This window comes from Rhipicephalus sanguineus, chromosome 4 (genome assembly GCF_013339695.2).
Source record: "Rhipicephalus sanguineus isolate Rsan-2018 chromosome 4, BIME_Rsan_1.4, whole genome shotgun sequence".
In the NCBI taxonomy this organism is placed as follows: Eukaryota; Metazoa; Arthropoda; class Arachnida; order Ixodida; family Ixodidae; genus Rhipicephalus; species Rhipicephalus sanguineus.
In genome coordinates this window covers 24,037,831-24,059,653 of record NC_051179.1, presented here as the reverse complement: position 1 = coordinate 24,059,653, position 21,823 = coordinate 24,037,831, and the positions used below count along the sequence as shown (strand labels likewise).

General features: G+C 49.1%; 2 protein-coding genes across 3 annotated transcripts in view; both read left to right on the top strand.

Annotated features, from left to right (window-relative positions):
• Window positions 1–21,823, top strand: part of LOC119389613 (mediator of RNA polymerase II transcription subunit 15) — a 122,114-nt gene that overhangs the window by 47,447 nt on the left and 52,844 nt on the right. The window lies entirely within an intron of this gene.
• LOC119389614 (AT-rich binding protein) overlaps window positions 9,931–21,823 on the top strand; it is a 30,058-nt gene continuing 18,165 nt past the window's right edge. Inside the window, exon 1 of the mRNA XM_037656966.2 lies at window positions 9,931–10,453. Coding sequence (XP_037512894.1) covers window positions 10,273–10,453 — 181 coding nt within the window. The 5' untranslated portion in view covers window positions 9,931–10,272. The remainder of the gene's footprint in view (window positions 10,454–21,823) is intronic.

Below are 21,823 nucleotides of genomic sequence, written 5' to 3'. Positions count from 1 at the left end.
ACGGAAATACGGTACGCAAATACGGTAAGGCAGTACGGTACAGCTCCTCCTTTCCCTGTCGTTGAGCGGCCAAATCACAACCAGCGGGAAAGGAGGAACGCTACCGTACCGCCTTACCGTATTTGCGTACCGTATTTCCGTAACTTGCTAAAAGACTCTATTAGCGTGCGTACGGTAAACGTTATGGCGCGTTTAGCCTACTGCGCATGCGCATTTCAATCCCGCTATTCCGCTAAGCCCGCTAAACTATAACTGTCTATTATAACTGAAACGCCCACGCACCGTACGTTTCTTAACCGATAAACAATCGACACACATTCGAGCCGCGTTTGTAAAATTTCTGAGGGGACGTGTGTGCACGCTGAGCTGTACACGCGCGCTTCACGGGGTAGCCAAAACGGCTACCCCGTGAAGCGTCATGACCCGTCTTAGTAGGCGAAATCATCGGCGCGCTCAGGAGTGGGGCAGGTGAGGGGGTGGACGTCACCCCCCTTATCAGTCCTCATCCTTTTTGACAATAATGGCGGCTGGTAAGACGTCGCCCCCTCCCTTTCTGGCTGGGAGCCCTGCGCACGCATATGGGCGGAATAGCTGGGTTACACTCGGAAATTATGTACGTGACAGCGGTAGGCTTATTCTGTCCAATAGCGTAAACCATCATATGGGAGGTATTGCGGTTTTTTAATTTTTTCTTGGCCCTCGCGGGGCGCGCTTTGGGTCCAAGAATAATCTCGCGCGGCACCGAGGAAAACGAGAAAAGCTGAGAACGGCTGAGAAGACATTGCGTGCGGTGAGCCGAGACCCGCTGCGGATGGGATGGAGTGAGTGGTAGTTTACGAGGCGAGTAACCTAGCTGGCTCTGCGTGTATTGTTGGATTCGTTTACGGCCCTCGTCGCTCGCGGTGCCTGTTACGTACGCCGGGGGCAACGACCTTCCGACTCGTCAGTTGAGGCCATTAAGGTTAGTGAGGTGAGGAAAAAAAAAACAAGGCGCTGTAGGCTTGCGGCACGATTGAGGCATTCAATGAGCACGAGGAAGATGATCGTATGATGGTACAATCTTTTCTGGTTACACAAAAAAGGCTGTAGGCTTCCGGCACGATTGAGGCACTCAGTGAGCACGAGGAATATGATCGTATTATGGTACAGTCTTTTCTGGTTACACGTGCAGCTGTCATCTCAACTTCATGTCAGCGGGATTTTCTTTCACGAGGACGTTTCTTTGTTTTTGCTTTTTTTCCCGTCTTCGTGAAGAGAATTATCTGAGACGAACTGTCACGTTTTGTACGCTTCGAGGCGCTGTCGCGCGACGAGGTTATTGTGGAGAAATTTAGTCCAAGGGGTCGAGAGAAAATCGCGTTATGATCTGAAACCAGGCACGTTTTTTAAATGTTTTTTTTTTTTGTTAGACGGCGAAGTTGATTTCCTCTCTTCGTAGACGATACTTCCAGTCGGACTTCAGTTCTGCCTTTCCCGTAGCATGTTGCGAGGTCTTTGATGTCGCGTATTGACGGTAACACTTTGATTATTTGGTAGCGCAGCGCTAACAGAGCTGAAGAAATAATAATAACTGTTGGGGGGTTTACGTCCCAAAACCGCCATATGATTTATGAGAGACAGAGGCGAAGAAAGAATATACGAGGGAATCATCGAAATGGAACCGTACCAACCATCGCCCAAATGTCTACGCTTCTACGATAACATATGATCGCACTTGTCAAATATCATTGTTGGAAAAAGTAGCTGATAAACGAGGTAAACGGGATGCGCTTATAAGGCACGTTAATTGGACAGTACACATTGTCCCGGAAGTATGCAACCTTGAATCGTTGTCGGCAAGATCGTGACGTCGTCAGACAGCACAATATGGTTACAACTCGTAACACGAAGGCGATGGCGGTGCTTCGGCTTGACGTCCGTAGCTGTTGCTGCATGCGAGCAGAACAGATTTTCGTGCCTTGATCATTTAACAGTTACGTCTGTGTTCAGCTTACGATCGTGTTTTATGTAAGACGGACACGCGGCTTTGCTTGTCTTTTGATTGTACACATAGTTCACTGACCCCGCGGTCCGCTAAATTGAGCATTTTTGGGCGGGAACTTGAAATAGATATAATAATAAAAAGCAAAGGAAAGGGGAAAGCTCTGCTTCTGATCGTGTACCCGAGCCACTTCCGGTTATAGACACCAGTGGGCCCTTTATCCGAGCTATAATTAAGCGAGAGTTGCTCGAAGTGGGTGGAGGGGAGAGTCGGGAGTGACGGCTCGAACCACGTGGTGTACCCGCACTTGACAGCGTCGGCGTATACGAAGCGCAGCTGTCGACGTTGCAAACTCTTTCGACGAGAGGCCTCTGAAGGCAACATTGTCTCAGCGTCGCTGGTCGCGCTGTGGACCCTAGCTATACGGTCCCTGTAGTCACGATTCACGGCCTGCCGTGTGTTGACTGACGGGAGGATAAATATGGCCAGGCAGGGCAACCCCGCGGAGCGTATTTCGAGCGTATTGAGGGAGCCACGTCGCTTGGGTTTTGGAAATTCATGGTACAGGGTATGGAAACGTATAGTTACGCGGGGTAGCTGCGTGGAGCGTATTTTGGGCGCTGCGTATCTCGGCTTGGGTGCATTCATGCCATACGGCAGAAACGTGTTCATGGTGGCCAACTGCATTGACCGTATTCCATGTAGCCAGCCACAATGAACACTTTTTCTATTTAGTACCACTCCATGTACACGTTTTCCATGTAGAACCATGGTTTTCGTTAAGGTTGTGTCAAACAATGAAACGAGCCCTCAAGATTCCCTTCCTTCAATCACCGTCCACGTAGTGGTATGGAGGAGCAGGCTGTGCCTGTTAACGCGTTGCGGATTCGGTGGCAAACACTGTATATTCGATGAAGACTGACCTGTATTTTTTATCCAGCCTTCGAAACCACGTTTATAGGATTCCATTCTGTTCGGCAAAGGTCTCATTTGCTCCTCGGTCGTTGCCCGGCGCTAAGCATACCAACGCAAAGGGCAAAGCTGCGCTTGCCCTTTGTGATTCGAAATAAGTTATAGCGCACCGTCGGCTGTGCAGGATGGGCATTATTCTTGCTTAAATATGAAGAAAAAAAAAACTGGACGTAATATTGCCATGGTATGGGTGGTATACTACATTTCCTACGTACATATGGCGCAAAGTCAAGTGCCGTTTACTTTTTTTCCCCCTTGTTTTGTGCTGAGCCGGGAAATGCCTACCGGTTCGAGCACGAAAAAAAAAAACAAAAAACAAAAAGAGATGAGGCGAACGCACATATGACTCCATTAGCGTTAACGCTCTCTGTACTAAATGTGGCTTCTTAGGAGCCACATACAGTAACGCTAGCGTTCTCGTCGGTATATAAGCGGCGCCCCCTATACCAGCGGAAACGAAAAACGCAGTAGCACCAACTTCGTTCGTCCGTGTTGAGTTGCCGGTTCTGTTTTACTTCGCACTCACTGGTACGCATATCAACGAGCTCACACTGTTCCGCCAGGCCAAACCACCTTCATGCGCACATATCTTCCCTCTTCTTCTTCATTTTATGTCGCTGGCGTCTAATTGCCTTTTCTTGTCGCGTCGTCTGGAAGTGCGCCTCGCCGTCGTGTGATGTCGCCTTGGTCGCTACACCGCGTCGTCTGCATTCGTCTGGGTCACCACCTCGTCTGTCTTTTTGCAGACGACGCTACAGGTCTCGCGGAAGTGTGTCTGCACGTACGTGTGTGTGTTTGATGTGTGTGCGTGTCTTTACGTATACAAGAATAGCGTATAGATGCATGCATGCATGCACCGACGTCTCAGAACGAACACGCGGGCCTCTCTGTAGCGAAACGTGGCGTTGCCGGCCGGCAGCAAGACCTTGCGGAACTGGTTTGCGAGAACGCCGAGACCCGTTCGTACGTCTGTTTGTGTCCGTCCGCGTTCTTCTGTTCCTGAGTCACGCTCGGCTAGCAGACGACGCTCGTATGCGAACGTCGTCCGCTAGCCGCATACTCTAGTATGTAGTAGATACCTGCTGTCGGGGCCAGGTATGTAGATGATGCGAGAGTTTCACGAGACGGCATAGTTCGCCATAGGACACCCCGTCTGGCCAGAGGGGCATATTCATGTCTTCACTGGCGAGAACCGGCGGGTTACTGAAGGGGTCTGCGAAGCCGACAGTAAATTTATTACTCCAGGTCGGGGAGTGGCCGCGTGTCCGTGTTCTCTTCGTCAATAGGGAGGTTGCGGCAGATGGAAATGCGTGCTGTCTATGCTTTTGCAGGGTAGATAGATGTAGTGAATGAAGGAACGGCATGGAGGTTAACAAGCGTTTGTAAAGTTTGCTACTCTACATTTCAAAAGGTGAACGAGAGAAATAGAGGAGAGGGCATGGTCTTCACAAGCATGGTGAAGTGTATTTACCGTCCTGCGGTTAAGTCAGTCGCCTCCTTACATCTGTAAAAGAGCTCGCATGGCTTCCTGGGCTGATAAGCTGCAAGGCCAGCATCGCAAGATCACGTGGCTTGCTCATACCTGCTGCGTAGTGGTTATCAGGGTGTTGCGCTGCTGAGCAGAAGCTCGCGGGTTCGATTGCCGTCAGCCTCAGCGCCGGCATCGTACCACTTGGAATGGAATGTGCGAGAGAGGATAGAAAAGCGCTCGAGTTCGTAGCTTTACGAGGCACCTGTATCGTGTATATTGATACCGGTCGCGAGCGGTAATCGGAACACACAGAAGGCAAAGAACAAATCTGCCGTTCACCTCTAGTTAATTAACATAAACTTTACTATCATCAGCCTGTTCTGTTTCCACTGAACAACGAAGCCGTCTTTCTAGCGATCTCGCACAGCTGTTATTCCCGTGTCGCATCGGGTGATTCATTATGCTAGCAAACTTTACACACGTTGAAATCTATGCCTGAGCTTTGCATATTCAAGCGCCAATTTCTTTCTACACAGCTGTTGCCTGCCTAGTATGCGCTGTTCGCGAACGCGCACGTGCTATAATTCAGTATTGTCTGGATAACAGCCGTTGAAATATTAATTTCGTTGCGTCTTGTTCTCCTTTCAACAATGCTTAGCCGTTCAAAAAAAAAAAAAAAAAAAAAGAAGAAAACGGAACATTCACAAAAGTTGTCTAGGTATGCGTAAGCAGTGTTACTTTCTGCTTGGTGCAGTTTCTGCTTTCTACTTAAGACAGTAGACAGATCGAACGAACCGCATCGGATCCGATCGAGCCACATCGGGCGCATCCTAACCTTATCGGTCGTTATCGTACTTGTTGCGACCATACGCGTCTGTATGTCTCTTTAGGATCTTTTCATCCGCTTCGATCCACTGTCGACAGTAATCGTACCCGTATGACTCCTTATCTCCTCGATGAACAAGTGCTTAGATTTAGGTGCGCGTTAAAGAGCCCCAAGTGGTCGAAATTTCCGGAGCCCTCCACTACGGCGTCCCTCATAATCATATCGTGGTTTTGGGACGTTAAACCCCAACAATTATTATTGTCCTCAATAAGCATCGATCTGTTAACTATTCGTATGGCTCGTAGTTATAGCTCAGCGCTCGTAAACCTGTTCGCCATGCTCATATCCCATAAAGCCCGTGTATTGCTTCGGAAGAGCATATCGTGTTACGCGTTATCGATAGAGAAGTTTGTCAGGAGAGTCGCCTAAGAATGCTCACAATAAATAATAAATAAATAAATAAATAAATAAATAAATAAATAAATAAATAAATAAATAAATGCAGAGAGAGGCGGGAGAATTGAGCGCACTACGTCTTTTCCTGCTGCAACGCCCCCCCCCCCCCCTCTTTCTCTGTCCTTGTCTCTCTCTCTCTCTTCAAAATCTCGTCTGGCACGCGAGAAATGAGGCGCGCATCCCGTGACAACTCGGTGCGCTCGCTTCTTGCATTCCTACGACGCCTTCTTGCCACCCTGCGCTCACACCATCGCGCGCTCTCCAATAGCAGCAGCAGCAAGGCGGTATCGCGCGCGCAGTCAGTATGCGGAATTCGGTATCTACATGGCACGCTCCGCGCATTCCTTCTCGCTGTGTATGTACTGTACTATAATGCAGCCGAGTCGTCAAAGTGCTCCGCATACCTCGCGTTCGAGAGTTAGCTGACGACGCCATCTCGAACCGCCTCAACTATCCGTTGCCGTACACACGGTCGGTGTCGTCATGCATCTCCTAGTGTTGGCCGCTATATGGTCATTGTTGCTGAATAGCCGGGATAAAAAAAAAATAAAAAATCCCGGGGAACACACAGGACACAGCGCTATGTTCACTGTCCCGTTTTTTTTTTTTTTTTTTTTTCCGCTGTTCTGCCCATGAACGAACTAGTCCACCTAAGAACCCTTACGCTATAGGGTGTTATATACTGCAAAGTTCGAGGTCGCAGGTTCGGTTCCCTATTAACTGCGCTTCTACGAGTGCGCCGATTGCTGAGAAGCTAGTCTGCTCATACGTGTTGTTGGTCGACCTAGAAAGTTACGGCTGTGCAACAAGCTTGAATTTCTCGTCTGTTAAGTCATGACGCTTCTAATTTAATTTTATTGCAGGGCGATAGGGCTAATTGCATACTGATACGTTTAACTTGGAGACTACCGGCTCAGGTTTCGCCGCCAGCTCACGCTTGACTACCTGCTCAGGCTTTGCAGGAATTCGCTAATCAATCAATCAATCAATCAATCAATCAATCAATCAATCAATCAATCAATCAATCAATCAATCAATCAATCAATCAATCAATCAATCAATCAATCAATCAAGTACACTCAGTGATAAGATAAGAAAGAAGTGTTATAGAAAGCTAACGTTCTTTTCTTACTTGTATAGTTGTATTTTTTTTCCTGCAAATCGAATCCCCACGTGTGGTCGTCGGAGAGCAGCACGTCGCTTTCTTTCTTTCTTTCTTTCTTTCTTTCTTTCTTTCTTTCTTTCTTTCTTTCTTTCTTTCTTTCTTTCTTTCTTTCTTTCTCCAGATGGCGCACCCACTTCGCCGTTTACAGAGCCATATATAGGGAGTTTTAGCTTGTAACGTATACTTCTTTACGTTACCGTGTTACCGGATACCGGATGGAATCTGCGCATGCGCGAACCTTTACGGAACGTAAAGGTTTACGGAACGTAAACTACTCGCCGGATAGGCTTTACGTTTTCGGCCCTACCTCGCAACTCCACCTTCGTTCGTGGCTACTCGCGATATCCGCTTCGCGGAGACTCCAGCCGCCGAGTCAAAATAAGTCGAAGTGCGAGCGCCACTTTCGATCACCTTATTTCAGCCGGATTACCGAGGCTAGAGCGACGTAGAATACCGAATCCGCAAACGTAGGAGGCCTAAAGACGCCGACAGGCTGGATAGGTGGCGCCATCTAGCGGGGCCAAGGTGTACCAGGCGAGCACAAAATTGTTATTGCAGAAACATCGGGCGTTCTACTTCCAATGTAAATGTCTTGCAGCGGCATAATTACGAATGAGTTGCCTTTTTAATCATTTTCCCCCCTCAAGAACACTAAGCGAAAACAAACGTGTTCATGATTGTGGTTGCACGAAGCGTCACAAGATGTCGACACCATCGTCCGTTAACCCGGTATTGCTGCACCCCTTCGCTTATACCGGGATACTGCACACGCTAAAACCTCTCTTATGATTTTTCCGCAGCGTAATTCAATATTATCTAAATTAAATGTACTTTAAATGCAGTTTAAATGAAGTTATCATCACCATTTAGTGGTTTGCGCAAACGTAAAGGTTTACGTTTGGCCAGCTAAAAAACTTTACTAAAACTCGAGTTCCGGTAAAACGGTAAACGTAATCCGGTAACGGTAACGTAAAGAAGTATACGTTACAAGCTAAAACTCCCTTATACCGTTGCCGTTTATACCCGACATGTGTGCGCGCACGGACCGGTTTTACTGTTTGTAAACAACGTCAATTTTATGAGAGAGAGAGAAAGAAAGAGAGCTATGACGAAGAAGAAAGAAATGCAGTCATTAAAAAAAGGGAAAAAGAAAGCAGGCCTCGAAGTCGCTGTTGTCGCCGCGAGTGGTCTTGCTGGTCGCCTACACATAAGAGAAAGACCGTCCCGCCGCGTGCGTCGAGACCTCCGTGGCCCCATTCCGCGCTGAGCGTAGGTGCCCGCAGCACGCTCGTTTTTCGTTAAAGAGATAAACAAAACCGGCACCGCGTTCGTTAGCGTTGACGATAAACGTTTAAGCTCCGTATGCAGGGTAAACTCTCACGTATGAAAGCAGGTCATCTATTCAGAGAGAGGGCAGGAAGCCCTGCGATGGATTTCTACCAACTAGCCCAGCTAACGACACTTCTGCACTTCTGCACCTGAATGCATATTTTAGCGATCTGCTATAAAGTGTATACGACGTTCGGTGAGCGGGAAAGCTGCGGTGTTCTTGTGGCGCTGTTAAACATGACTCAGTTATTCTGCTGACAACTTGCACAGTCACAATGCCGTTTGGAGCCGGAAGGTCGAAGTCAGTGTTATAGTTAAACATCATTACAACGCTAAAATAATTATATTGATTTGTTAAAGCGAAGGCTTTAGATGCATCATCAAACGCGAAAATTGACCGTGGGCATCGGAGTCCCGCGCGGCGTCGTCCACCGGCGTCGGGGACAACACGAGTGATGCTATAAATCATCATCACGTGATTGCGTCACCTTATGATGTCATCATGACGTCATAGATCGCCAAAACCTGTGACGCCACTATGACGTAACGTTACATGACGACGTCGCCGCATGACATCGTAGCTCGGTCTAAGGTGGGCCGATCACGGGTGCCTCCGATCCCGGAGGCAGTGCGAAACCACGTTAGGTGCAGAAAGCTTTCGGAGGGTGGAGGGGCAGGATCGACGGAAAAGAAAAAGAAGATGGCTTTCGCTTTCGAGTCATCTTAGGTGAATGCACAAGGGACCCTGTGAGTTTTATCACTTCCCGTAGAAACACTAGATGCCGAGTTTCCTAATGTAACTTTTTTTAGGAACCTTTATACTAGTGCTGATGAGTGTGAAGGATTGGGAGGGGATTAGTGCAGTAGAGCTTTAAGATGGAGCTGGCGCGCGTGTCAACTGCATGCAGGACGAGAAGTGCATTGCATACGTCTACAGACTCGCACGTATATACACGCACACGCGCAAAATGCACGTCGACTCCCGAGAAAAACAGGGGTCGAAGGCCGTTCGTTGTTCTGCTGTGCTGGTCGGACTGCATTCCGTCCATCTCTCGCGCCACTGCCGCTGTTTCTGCTTCTTCATCATCGTCTTTCTCGCGCGTTTCGGTACACGCGCAACACAAACACGCGTTACACAAACAGCAAAAGGCGCTAGGAGACGAGGCCGCGTGTGTTTTCGTTTCGCGAAAAACAAAGAAACGAGAAAGAGAGAGATGGGAGGTTCTCTCTCATTTCGATGGCGGCTCTGGGTGTGTTGGTAGGCGCGTGAACGGCATAGCCGATGGGTGGTGGGTGTTTGCGAGGGAGGGGGGGTTCTTTGTATTAAAGCCTGGCGGCATCGAACGATGGCATGTGCCGCTCGCGCTCGCTGATGTGTGAACGGGGCACGCTCGTTCAAACGGGCGTGGGCGTCGTCATCGTTGTCATATTCATCCTCCCCACCACTACCACCACCGTGGTGGTGCCTCGGCGTTAGTGGCGGACTCTTCTCTTTTTCTACACTCGCTCACTCGGGTCTCGTCTCGCCTCTCGGTCTCGCGTCAGCGCCACCAACAAACAGGAATTCTGCTACCACCACCACCACTGTCGTGTGTGTGAGAGTGTGAGAGAGGTAGCGATGAAAAATGGGGGCTGGCAGAGAGAGAGAGGGCAAAAACTGCGAGGAGAGGGCGGTGCCACAAGCGATGGAAGGATGCACAAGCAAACGGAAACGGGGACGCGGCGTCAGGCCGGCTGGCGAGGCGAGCGCGACGTCGGCGTAGCGGGTGAGGAGGAGGCCTCTACGTCGAAGAGAGGGCGGCTTCGACGGCTGCGGAGGAAGAAAGAAATCCCCTTCTGCTGTTGCTGCTGTCGTGGTCGCCGCTGCCGTCGGCGCGCGCCCGTTCGTCGTGCAACGTCTGCTGTGGTGTGTGGTGTGTGTGTGTTCGCAGCAGCGGCGGACACTGGACCGGCTGCCGCCATGGGAGGACTACGCGGCCGGCGGGGCTGGCAGGCCGCCGTACGGCAACGCAGCACCACGGGGCGCCGCCGCCGCCGCTCCGCCGCCGCCTTCCTATCCGGCGAGACAGCTGATGCTGCAGCAGCAGCAGCAGCAACAACACCTTCATCAGCAGCAGCAACATCAGCAGCAACAACAACACCTTCATCAGCAACAGCACCATCAGCAGCAGCAACAGCACCGTTACGGCTCTCAGCACACTGCAGTTACGACGGGTGGAGGCTACGAGCCGACGCTGCTCAGCTTGCTCACGTGTACGTAGACTTCTTGTGTCGTTAGCAATACGAATGCGGGGATCCCTGTAACGTGCGAGTGTTCTTGCTGCCGAGGCGGCGCCAGCAAAACAGCTGGCGTGTGGGTTTCTACCGTGCAGTGTGTCGACGTCGGTTGCTTCCCTTTGCGGAGCGAGCTAGCGGGCGCACGTGCACGCTTCACGTCTTGCGGCGCTCGCACAAACGTCGTCGAGGCTTGTGAGAGGATTTCGAAGCTTCGCGCGGAGCGGCGGCGAATGTCCCACGCGCGCGTGCGCTCTCTCTCGGTGCGGTGTGTCTCCTGGGGCGCGCGTGCGTGTATGTGTCTATGGATGGGGTCGTTGTTTGGTGTTGATGTTTACGCTACGTATTTTTACGCGCGATGTCATGCCTTAGCCTTTCTTACGCTCTTAGCCGATAGTATGTCTTAACAATTTGTGGTCGGTGACCGGTGTGATGTACTGGTGTGCTGTATTTACTCGCGTACTACCCGCGTTGGTTATCACTGGCTTTCCTAGGCTTTCGCCCTCGGCTATTGTTGACTAAATATGGCTAGATGATTGCTAATCTTCGCCTACTATTGGCAAATATGGTCTGGTGTTGCCATCAGTTAGGTAAATAGTGATAAGTGTTGCTGAATGTCACCTAACGTTGGCTAGCCGCTGCTATAGGAGCAACATTCAGCCAACCCATTCACCGCAGTCCTTTGAGGGCTGCTGTGAATGGGTCGGGGAAGGGTCGAAAAGAGAAGATAATGGTGATAAGGGGAGACTTAATAATTAATCTGTCTCGTCGGGCCTGGCCATTTGAGCTGTGTACGCCCCGATACGAAAGCCTGGTGCCAATGACGGGGGCCTTTTGGGGTCGTCGTAGAGTGCTTTTGGCACTGTCTCTATCCGGCGGCGGTTTGTTTTTGCTTTTCGTCTCTGCCGTAGGAGGTATTCACGACGCACTCCATGTTTTTGTAAAGTTCGAAGCTTCCATTGCACTTCCGGAGAGAAACAGATGAAGCGCAGCTTTTCACTGTGCTCGCTGTGCAACAATATGGCAACCTCCTCGTGAGTGCAGGTTCAAATTTTTCGTTTCTAATTGCAGGAAGTTTTCGTAGCGAGGCAGGCAAACGTTCGTAGGCAGATCTACGTAGCGAGGGGAACCCGGCCTCTAAATTGCTGTCAACACTTCTTGTCAGCTGGCGTTAACGATTCAGCTGCTGATTGCATACTTTCGTGGACGCTGTATAACGTTATTGAGTTCCATCTCGTTATTATTTGCTTCCTTTTCTGAAGGATGAAACTATACGATCTACACCCCATGCGCAACATTTTCCATATGTGGGGGGGGGGGGGGGCTGCTGATCCCCTCCCCCTCTCTCTCTCTCCTTCACCAGTGCGCACGCCTGTGGTCTAAGCTGCGCCGGTCTGACGCCAGAGGTGCTGGCTAATAACGTCTCGCCATGAAAAAGAAGGAGAAAAAAAACTAGGCCTGCCGAAAGGCGTGCTTACGGTCGTACTGCCCCTCCGTGGGCGACTCTGGGCATATAGCCTGCCCCGCCAGCACCACTATTACACCTGTCGTCCCCGTTTTGCGCTTGCTCGGCAACGCCTGTACGCCGCCGCTGTCTGTACGTGCGTGCAGTCGTTAACGGTGCATGGTGGGGATGCAAGAAAAAAAAAAGAAAACTCCACGTTGCACGCTTCCTCATCGGCCCTGGATATCCCGTGGGAACCGGCATTTGTTCGTCGTTCTGTTAAGTCGTTTTGTGCGGTGTCTTCTTGCATACACACGTGTACTTCGATGGTACATCCTTCGTCGGTTGTCGTGCTCGTTGGGTCGGTCTAGGAAGAGAGATCTGGAGCGAGTACCGCATCGGCGCACTCACTCTCACCCGCCGTGGTTGCCTTTTGTTATCTGCTTGGGGGCGCTGGTTCGATTCCCGGGGTGCTATTCTTGGCATTTTCAATTTCCGCCGTTTGTCAGCAGTGATGCAACGGGGGTGTCATCTGGGATGCATTTATCAACCCCATGCAGCCGCGGAAAGTATATAGGGGAGGGGAATCCCCGCAGCAGAAAGCGGAAGTCCAGACTGGAAGGGTAGCGCGCTCTTGTTAGCCGTATCAGTTGGCCTTCGACATCGGTTGAGATAGTGTCGACGCATAGATTTTGTCGCATTGGATTTTGTCAAGAAGCTGCGCACTATCCTCGGCATGCTCCAGGACCTTCACATATAGTACTACGTGGAGAACTATACTTTGAAGACGCTATAACTTCAACACAGAGGAGGTGCGCTCGCCCGCATATCTGCTATGGCTTCGTGGGCAACCACTTTGCAGCACCCCTCGATGACAACAACCTAGCTAATACATAAGAATATGCTTAGGGATCCTGCGCAACTTTATCTAAATATATTAAAGCTTTCTTTGCAAGCTCGAAGTATAATAGCTGGCTCTCAAAGTGTTGAAAAAAAAAAAAAAAACTTGAACGCGATATTAATGGCGGACATTGTCAAGGGCGTAAGATTTCTGTCCCGAACGGGGTAAAAAAAAAATCTTAAATGTGCGTACTTATCATAATTATCTTCACATCCCTCTCTTCTTTACCCTTATCTGTATCATTAATTTTAGTGGGAGAGAAGTTGGCCGGAAACCGACTCCGATGTAAATTAACCGCGACGGCCCATGCAGCGCGGGGCTTCCTTCATAGCCGAGTCAGTTAATGCCATTTTCCTTTGCTGTACCGACAGGTACATGAAAAATGAAAAATAGAAAATTCGTTTTAGCAGGTCGTAAACGCTCTTTCATTATGCCGCGCTTAGGCAGCAACAGCTGTGTGAGATGGATCCAAATTAACCGCGTCACACGATGAAATGACGTGCTTCTGTAATTCGCCGTTTTATACGCGAATTGCTTATTACTTCCGCGGCCGAGCTGATCGTTTTCTTATCTAAATTCTCGATTACAATAACTAACCCTTTAATTATTTTTTTTTCTACTCCTACATTTCTTTCTTTCTTTACGAGATAACCGTAATTTATGGTGTACGCGTACGGGGCTTTGAAGAACACTGCGTCCCAGCGTAATTAATTGCCAGACCGTATAAATGGACGTGTGAAACGCGTGCAGTAATTAAACTATACTTTTTTTTCCTTATCTGCGGTTATAGCTGAGTTCGTGGTCTTCGTTCATTATCGTGTCCCTTCTCGCTCTCTCTCCATCTCCTTATTGTTGCCAACACTTCTCTCCTCTAATAGCGAGCCTTCTTATCTCCGCGCCTTATTATAAATGTAGATAGACTTCGAAATCACCTGTCTTTCCTTAGTCCGTAACGATTCATATATTATTATTATAATGTCAATTTACGCCTCTCGCGCGAATTCGCACGGTTATTTCTGCTGTTCGAAGTTACGATAATTAGGTTGAAAATGGGTGTGTTCACAAGAAAGAAAGACTGCTGTAACTGCAGAGATTTAGAACTATAACAAACCTCAGGAAATGGCCGTTACCTCATTATAATTACAGCAATTAACGCAGCTTTCTTGAACCTGCCGAAGTGTTTTATTAGGGCGAAAATATTGTATGCCTTCATCTAACGCGAAAATTGACGGTCTTGTTGTTGATGCAAAAAATTGTCATCACGTGATGACGTCACCACCTCGCGTAATCATGACGTCACTATGACGTCATCACACGACATCGTCGCTTGGTCAAAGGGGGAACCGATCACGGAGGCAGTGCAAAATCAGATGAGGTGCAAAACGCTTGCAATGCCTCCGATCACGGAGAACAGTGCAAAAGGTGCAGAAAGCTTTCGGGAGGGGGCGGGTGAGGATCAGTACATCGACTGAGAAGGAAAAAAAATTTTTTCGTCTTCGAGTCGTGTGATACGAATGCATAAGCGACCCTTGTGAGTTTTTAGTTTCGTTTCGAAATAATGCTTTTTTTTTTTTTACGAGGAGTCGTGCGTCAAAAATGCGGTGACCGAGCTCGCGGAGGCTGTGCCTTGAGAAAAGCGTCGAGTTTCAATTGTGCGTCCTGCATCCGGGAACTTGCGAAACGTTCCGTGTTCTCCGATAACGAGATTGCAGCGCCCACGCGAAACGCCGCGGAAACAAGCAGCTGCTCTCTGCCCAACTGTGTATACAGCTCGCTGCAGTGCACCGCGGCTGACGTCATTGACGTTGACATCACTGCAGAGGGAAAGGTGCCTGCGAAATAAGAGAGATGTGTGTATATGAACGAAGGTATTCCACAAACACGTGACACTGAAGCGAGCGTTGTTACTCTGTCTACTCCACCTGTTACTCCGTTTCTTCATATTTTATTCCGTCTGTTTCTCATCTGTTACCACACCATATGTTTCTTCGTTTGTAACTCTGTTACCCCGTACGTTTTTGCTATTTCTTACTCCGTTTCATATCCTACTACTCCTGTGACTCCACGTGTTTCTTCATCTGTAACTCCATCTGCTACTCCGTCTGCTACTCTGTCTGTTACTCCGTCTGTTCCTTCGTATGTCACTACTCCGTCTGTTCCATATGTTTGTTCATCTATCCCTCCGTCTATTCATTTGTTAATTACGCCCCCCTTCTGTTCCTTCATTTGTCCTCCTCTACGTTGCGCTCCATCTTTAAATGAGGGCTACAAACCTTTGCTTACCACACAAAGGAGTCTCACTGACAAGACTGTTTTATTTGGCTTTTATTCAAAGTCAGGTCTGCATTTGTGTCGCAGAGGTCGTCCATACATCGTCTGCACAGGCGTGACGCGGTGTTGTTTGATTCAGTCTTGCTGTGTTTCGACCGCTCGTTGGTTCGCAGTCGGGAGTCCAATCCGCGACATCGTTCTTAGCAGCTGAGACGTGCCACTTGCACATTTCCACGTGTGCGTTGCCCTCAAGAGTTGCGTAATATAGCTAGAGCCTCGCAGACGTGCTGACGTCTAATGTCGGTACCGTTTACTTTCCAGAGAAGTGTTTCGTAGTGATTTAGTCGACTTCTAGAGATGGCTAACATTGTGCTCTATATTTTCTTAGGTTATGCCCTAAGGTCCTTAAACAACTTCTGAAGATACAGAGAAAGAGCGCGTTACTCCCTCTTGGCGATTCCCCGTCTTCGTGACGCCAGCAGTCTGTTCACGTGACGTCACGAGGAATTGCGCTCTCGAGTGTTTCATATACGAGGGATATCAGTTGTCAATTGTTTCTTAACCCTGCATTGCCATGAATTCGCCAGTGCCTTCTTCTGCCTCTTCGCCTCTTCTGCCTTGTCTCGCATGACTATCGTGCGCGATGAACTGATTTCACTTTGTGTGTTTCCGACTGCGCAAGCGGAGATAGCAGTGTGTAGCCGACAAGCGCGAAATCCTGGTAGGCTCAACGCTTAGTGCTGACATTGTACACATGTTTTTAAGAAATAAGATGCGGGGAGGAGATATCGCCTGTAGGAACGGTATAGCGAAGGCGCGAAAGAAACCACTCCCTCGTCTTCTGGCGAAGGGCCCTTTAACGGTTGCATCGGAATGTTGACTTGCATAAACACGGGTCTTGGTGTCATTGGTTTCTTATAACCCTTATGCTGCTTTCCACTGTCCTTTTCTTAGTAAACAAGTTAGAAGAACGCTTTCATCGTGGCGTATTTATAGAACTCTCCGATATTGCGCGATGCCACACCCTTTCTAGAGTGGAGGGTGAGAGCTAAAGGGAGGCTCTGACCGACGAAAGACTGCGCAAGATGTCTGCCGCCTCCTGCTTGCTGGCCTCGGCGTACGGGCGTTGTCAATAATTTATGCGAGCTTTCTCGTTTTCTTTTCCCATTCTTTCTTTTCTTTTTCTCTTTTTTGCACCCGCTAAGCTGGCTTGATGCGGGCCACGGAATCCGTGACGCGAATGCCGGCGCGATAGCGACGAGGGAACCGCTCATCTGGCAGATTGCTCATTACCATGAATGAGAGGACTCCTATGGCTGGGGGTTACCTCCCATTGTGCAATGCGGCCAGCGCCAGTGGCTAACGTCACAAGAGATTCCGCGCGGAGGGAAGGCTGGGGGGTGCCAGTATAACTCGCTGCTGCATATTATTGCTTGCGGCCTCTATCTGTTCTTTCCTTCTTGCAGGGTCACGTGACAATGAAGCGGTTGGAATCACGTGACAAAAAAAGAGGCTGTTGGAAGTCGCTTGCGCGACTGACCCGTGGATTAGCGACAGCACGCGCTCTGTATGCTCATATAATATGACCATATGGGTTCGTATCCTACGCACTTGCACCACAATATGAGGTCAAACATAATGGCAGTGTACTATGTTATGGGGACTCTTAATGCCACACAGTGACTATATATGGCCTTGTGTGGACCTCATATGGGGTTATGCCTGTTTATGCAGTCTTATGTCGACCCATCCCGTGCGATCCCGGGGCGCGTCCCGAACTGAAGCAGTGACTATATCGTTCGCACATACGCTTTTTGTCCGCAGCCTGTTGAATCTATACCTGGCGTTAACTGATTGTTTATAAAGGATTGCTTGCGTTACACTTTAGAGCTGACATTTTTTTCGCCTTATGTGAATGCGAAAATCCTTCCAAGACCTACAAAAACTCCAGAAGGGAGGACGTTTAGGCGTGTTGGTAGTTCACCGTGTTTCAGAAACTATAGCGCATTAAACGAACACGAGACGACATGAAGACAGGACAAGTGCTTGTCCTTTATCCTGTCTTCATCTTGTCTCGTGTTCGTTTAATGCCCTGTGGTTTCTGAAGTACGCCGTCCTACAAAAACTGCTGGTAAGCGTATATCTTCTCCGATCGAGTGACCGCTGTGGCTTCGGCGCATGAGAGAGCACAGAAATAAATGATAAGAAATAACTCAGCGCTCGTGCTTATCATCACATAAGCACCATCATTATGACTAACCCCGGTGTTGCACGGCAAATTTCGTTTCGTACCTGTGACGTCACCACAATGACTCTGCAGGTCCGGCATACCGTAGTCATACTTAGTATATAACAAGATGATGGTATATAACAAGTTAGCCTTTAACACTCAGATATCTGAAAATGTCTGTAAGCCTGAGATGAGGCTAAGTGTTGCCGTAGTACTCGCTCGAAAACGTAGTATAGAGATCCTACAGCTTTGAAAATGCGTGCCATTTCACATTTAGAGAGGAAGAAACAAACAAAGAATGAAAGAAAAGTAAGGTCAATATAATACTCCGCGTCGCACAGTTGGGAAAGCTCTCGAGCTGACTTTTGCGCCTCGTTCTTTTTCTTTTCTACGCCTCGAAACACGGATAGAGGAGAAGCGAGTTAATTTAACGGTTCAGTGCGAGTTAGATTTCTGTACGTGCGCACGCACGTTTGTAGTTTAAGATACAAAGAAAGGTCAACACGTCCAACGAAAAAAAAAAAAAGAAGACCAACCTCACACGGTCCCCCATGCACTCGCCTAAGACGACTCGAGGGCGAAAGCTGTCTTTTTGTTTTTCTCCTCGGTCGATGTATTGATCCTGATCCGCCGGCCCTCCGAAAGCTTTCTGCAACTCGCCTGGTTTTTCACTGGCTCCCCGTCCCGCCTTTGACCAAGCGACGATGCCGTGTGGCGACGTAATCATGTCACGGTGACGTCTTAGTGACGTCATGACGACGTCACGAAATTTGGCTGTTTGCGCCGGTACGATGACGTCATTGTGACGTCATCACATGATTATCTTTTTTGCATCATTCGTGTTGACGCCGACGCCGCCGCGGGACGCCGACGGTCAATTTTCGCGTTTGATGAGGCATCTAAGGCTTTCGCCTTAATAAACACGTCCCAGTGCATATATAGTGTCGCGTGGCGCACAATACGGTCTGTCAGAAAAGCCCTCGTATGTGCGAAGGTACTCGAACTAATTGGCTGAGTGGAGAGCCCCGGCCGTACCGTTTAATTTCACTCCGTCTTAGTGTGCCGATCGACCACTCGCCTGAGACAGAAAAAAAAAAGAAAGGAAAATCAAGGCAGGAAGAAAGTTGACGCTCTAATTAATACGAGGCTCTTTCCTTCTGCATACATCCCTGCCTTCTGGATTTCTTTATTTTGCGGCTGCAGTTTCTTTCTCTCTCTGTGACGCATGTGTGGGTATGGGTGTGTGTGGCCTGCATACGCGCGAACTTATAGCGGGCTCTAGCGATGGCGTCGCCGCCTCGAAGTGAAGCCGGAATTCCTGCCTGCCGCTCGCTGACCCGTTTGGTCGGTTTCCCAACCTCTCGGTCCTAGTCGGTCTCTCCCGCCTCCTCTCCTCCTGCGATACCGCGTCTTAATCGATGACGACGTGGCCTGGGCACGTTTGTGCATGCCTGTGTGTGTGTGTGTATGCGTGCGCATCTGTCTTGTGTGTATGTGCGTTTGTGCGTGTGTATGTGCATGTAGTGCATTTTTTTTTACACACAAGAACCCTATAGCACGAGAGGAACAAGGACGACACGAGAACACAGGACTGTGGTGCATGTCTGTGTGTGTACGTACAGTCGGAGTCAAAAGTTTCAGAGACCACTAGGTCTGAGAAAACTTTGAAATTTCTAGCAGTTTGTGACTATGTTCGGTCGAACTTATCAGTACGTGTCGTTAGCGCGTTTTGGAACTGGCCAGAAACCTATATTGAAGGCAGCGGGAATGTTCAGGTTTTTATTGAAGCCTCGTGGCCCCTAAACTTTTGAGGCTGGCTACACGTGCGTATGTGCATGTCCTGTCTTTTGCGCCTCGCTTTATCAAATATGGTGTGCCTGTTTATGACGTATGTCTTTATGTGTGTATGTATAGGTGCGTATGTCAGGGTATTTGTGTTGTGTGTATTTGTGCGCACGTGCAGTCACAATTGTGTGTGTGTGTGTGAATGTGTGTGTCGCAGTATGTCTGTTGTGTGTATTTGTGCGCATGTGCAATCACATTTGTTGTGTGTTGTGTGTGTGTGTGTGTGTGTGTGTGTGTGTGTGTGTGGTGTGTGTGTGTGTGGTGTGTGTGTGTGTGTGTGTGTGTGTGTGTGTGTGTGTGTGTGTGTGTATTCGCGCAGCATATGGTCTGGCCGTGTCTTTCGCAACCACCGACCAAGTGTTGGTGGAGCGCTCGCGCGCCGCCTTCTTGCGTCACTTTGCCCGCAATGGCGTGTAGTACTTCGCATACCAAGGAGGAATCGTAGGAAGGCGATGCTCTTGTTCACGTTTCGCTCCGCATGACGTCCACGTTGTCGTTCTGTCTCTCTCTCTCTCTTTTCTTTGTGTGTGATCATGCTGCGTGTTTCTTTTGAGCCAGTGAGATAGTTTTACATATATAGATACGCAGAAAAAAAGACTGTTGAAATACATAGCTTCGGGGAAACGAGCGAGTTTTTGTGCCTCCTGGATCACCGCCACCTGGGCGTGTGTGGCTTGTAGGCAGTGGAGTGTAGCCGATAGAGTGGAAAGCAGCGTCTGAGAACTGGACCGTGCAGTTCGTATATGTGGGCTAAGTGTCCCTATTCGGGCGGAAACATCGTGTCTATAATGCGGGTTTTGCTGCCACCATGAGCGCTTCCGTATACTGGACCCTGAGGTGTGTGTGTGTGTGTGTGTGTGTGTGTGTGTGTGTGTGTGTGTGTGTGTGTGTGTGTGTGTGTGTGTGTGTATATATATATATATATATATATATATATATATATATATATATATATATATATATATTCTTTTCTGACACTGGGCCCCGGTGTCCTTAAAGCGCCGCTAGAGGGCGCGGGCGTTTTCGTCACGTCCTACTCCATAGGAGGATAACAAATGCAGCAGAAAGTTGTTGATGCGTTCTCGTTTCGCGCTATTTCCCGGTGCCAACGTTCGCAATATCATTATCAAGTCCCCATTATCATATCGCTCTGCCATGTTACAGTGAATTTCGATTGTTCGTTTGCGCGGATACTACGTTTCTTCCCGAGTTTTTTTCTCTTTTTTTCTTTTTTTGAGAACGTATAAACGAGGTTCTACTGTATATGATGACGTTTTTTTTTCTTTTTTTCTTGTTCTTTTTTTCTGCAGGTATACTAGCTTTACTATAACGAGTATGTTCGTAACCAGCTGAAAGTTTTCCGTCGCCTTGCTCCTGCGTCGAACGTATAATGCTCGGAAGAACGGCTGCCGAGAGAAAGTTGATTCAATCGACCGACGCGTCTCGGGTGCGACGGGAGAAAGGGACCCCCTCCCCCCTGTAGCTGCGAGCGGGATTTGCGGCTGAGGACGACAGAGAGGGAGAGGGAGATGACGAGCCCGCGAGGCCATTGAAATTGCGTGGCAACAAACGAGGTCGGCGAAATTGCATTCAATACGCTTAATACGTGACCCGGCGCGGCCAACGTGACGCTCGAGGAGCACTCGTGTGCGGTTGAGCTCTGGTGGGTCTCTCCGACGTGCATGTAATAACGGCGGCGACACAGCGGCCGTATACCCAGTACTGCAGGCATTCCTCCGCACGCGATCTATGCGCGCATAAACTTACGTATAGCCGCTCCACGGTGTTTACTATCTAAATAGTTGCCTTCTCTTACGTCTCTCCGTGCCTTAGCTCTTTCCCTGTCCTTTTTAGCCGGCGCGGTATAGCCCCTTGAGGCGCAATGTCCACATATGTGGACACAACTTGTTCTCGCTAGTTCTTAGAACTAGCGGCCGAGAAAGTGAAAGGTACATTGCGCATAGTATGAATTGAGGCTCCCGCATGCTCGGTGTGTCTTCAGTTAACCTCAGTGTGCTGACTGTGCCTGTAGCCGGTCGCTTCGGTGAAGGCGCTACGACGTTAGAACAGCCGTGCGACGTGGCGCGTTTTAGGACGAACGTCAAAAGTGTTATTATAGGGCGCAAGCCTTAGATGCCTCATCAAACGCGAAAATTGACCGTCGGCGTCATATGACGTCATAGTGTCGTCACAGATCGCCACAATTTGTGACGTCATCATGACGTCGCTATGACGTCATCCTGATGTGCATAACGTGACGTCACATGATGACGTCATCACATGACATCGTTGGTTGGTCAGAGGTGGGCCGATCACGGAGGCGGGGCAAAACCAGATGAGGTGCAGAAAGCTTTCAATGCCTCGGATCCGGGGGCACTGCAGAACCACGTTAGGTGGAGAAAGCTTTCGGAGGGAGGCAGGGGAGGATCAATACGTCGACTGAAAAGACAAAGAAGATGGCTTTCGCCTTCGAGTCGTCTTAGGCGAATGCACAAGACACCCTGAGACACAACATGGACCATCTTCCGAGTAATTAAATATTTAATTTCATTCTAATTATGATTAATTACCGAAATTCGCGCAAAACAAATATGTCACTTTATTTTCTTTCTTGGAATGGAACGTCCAGCGCCTTGGAAATATGTGGCGCGCATTTGA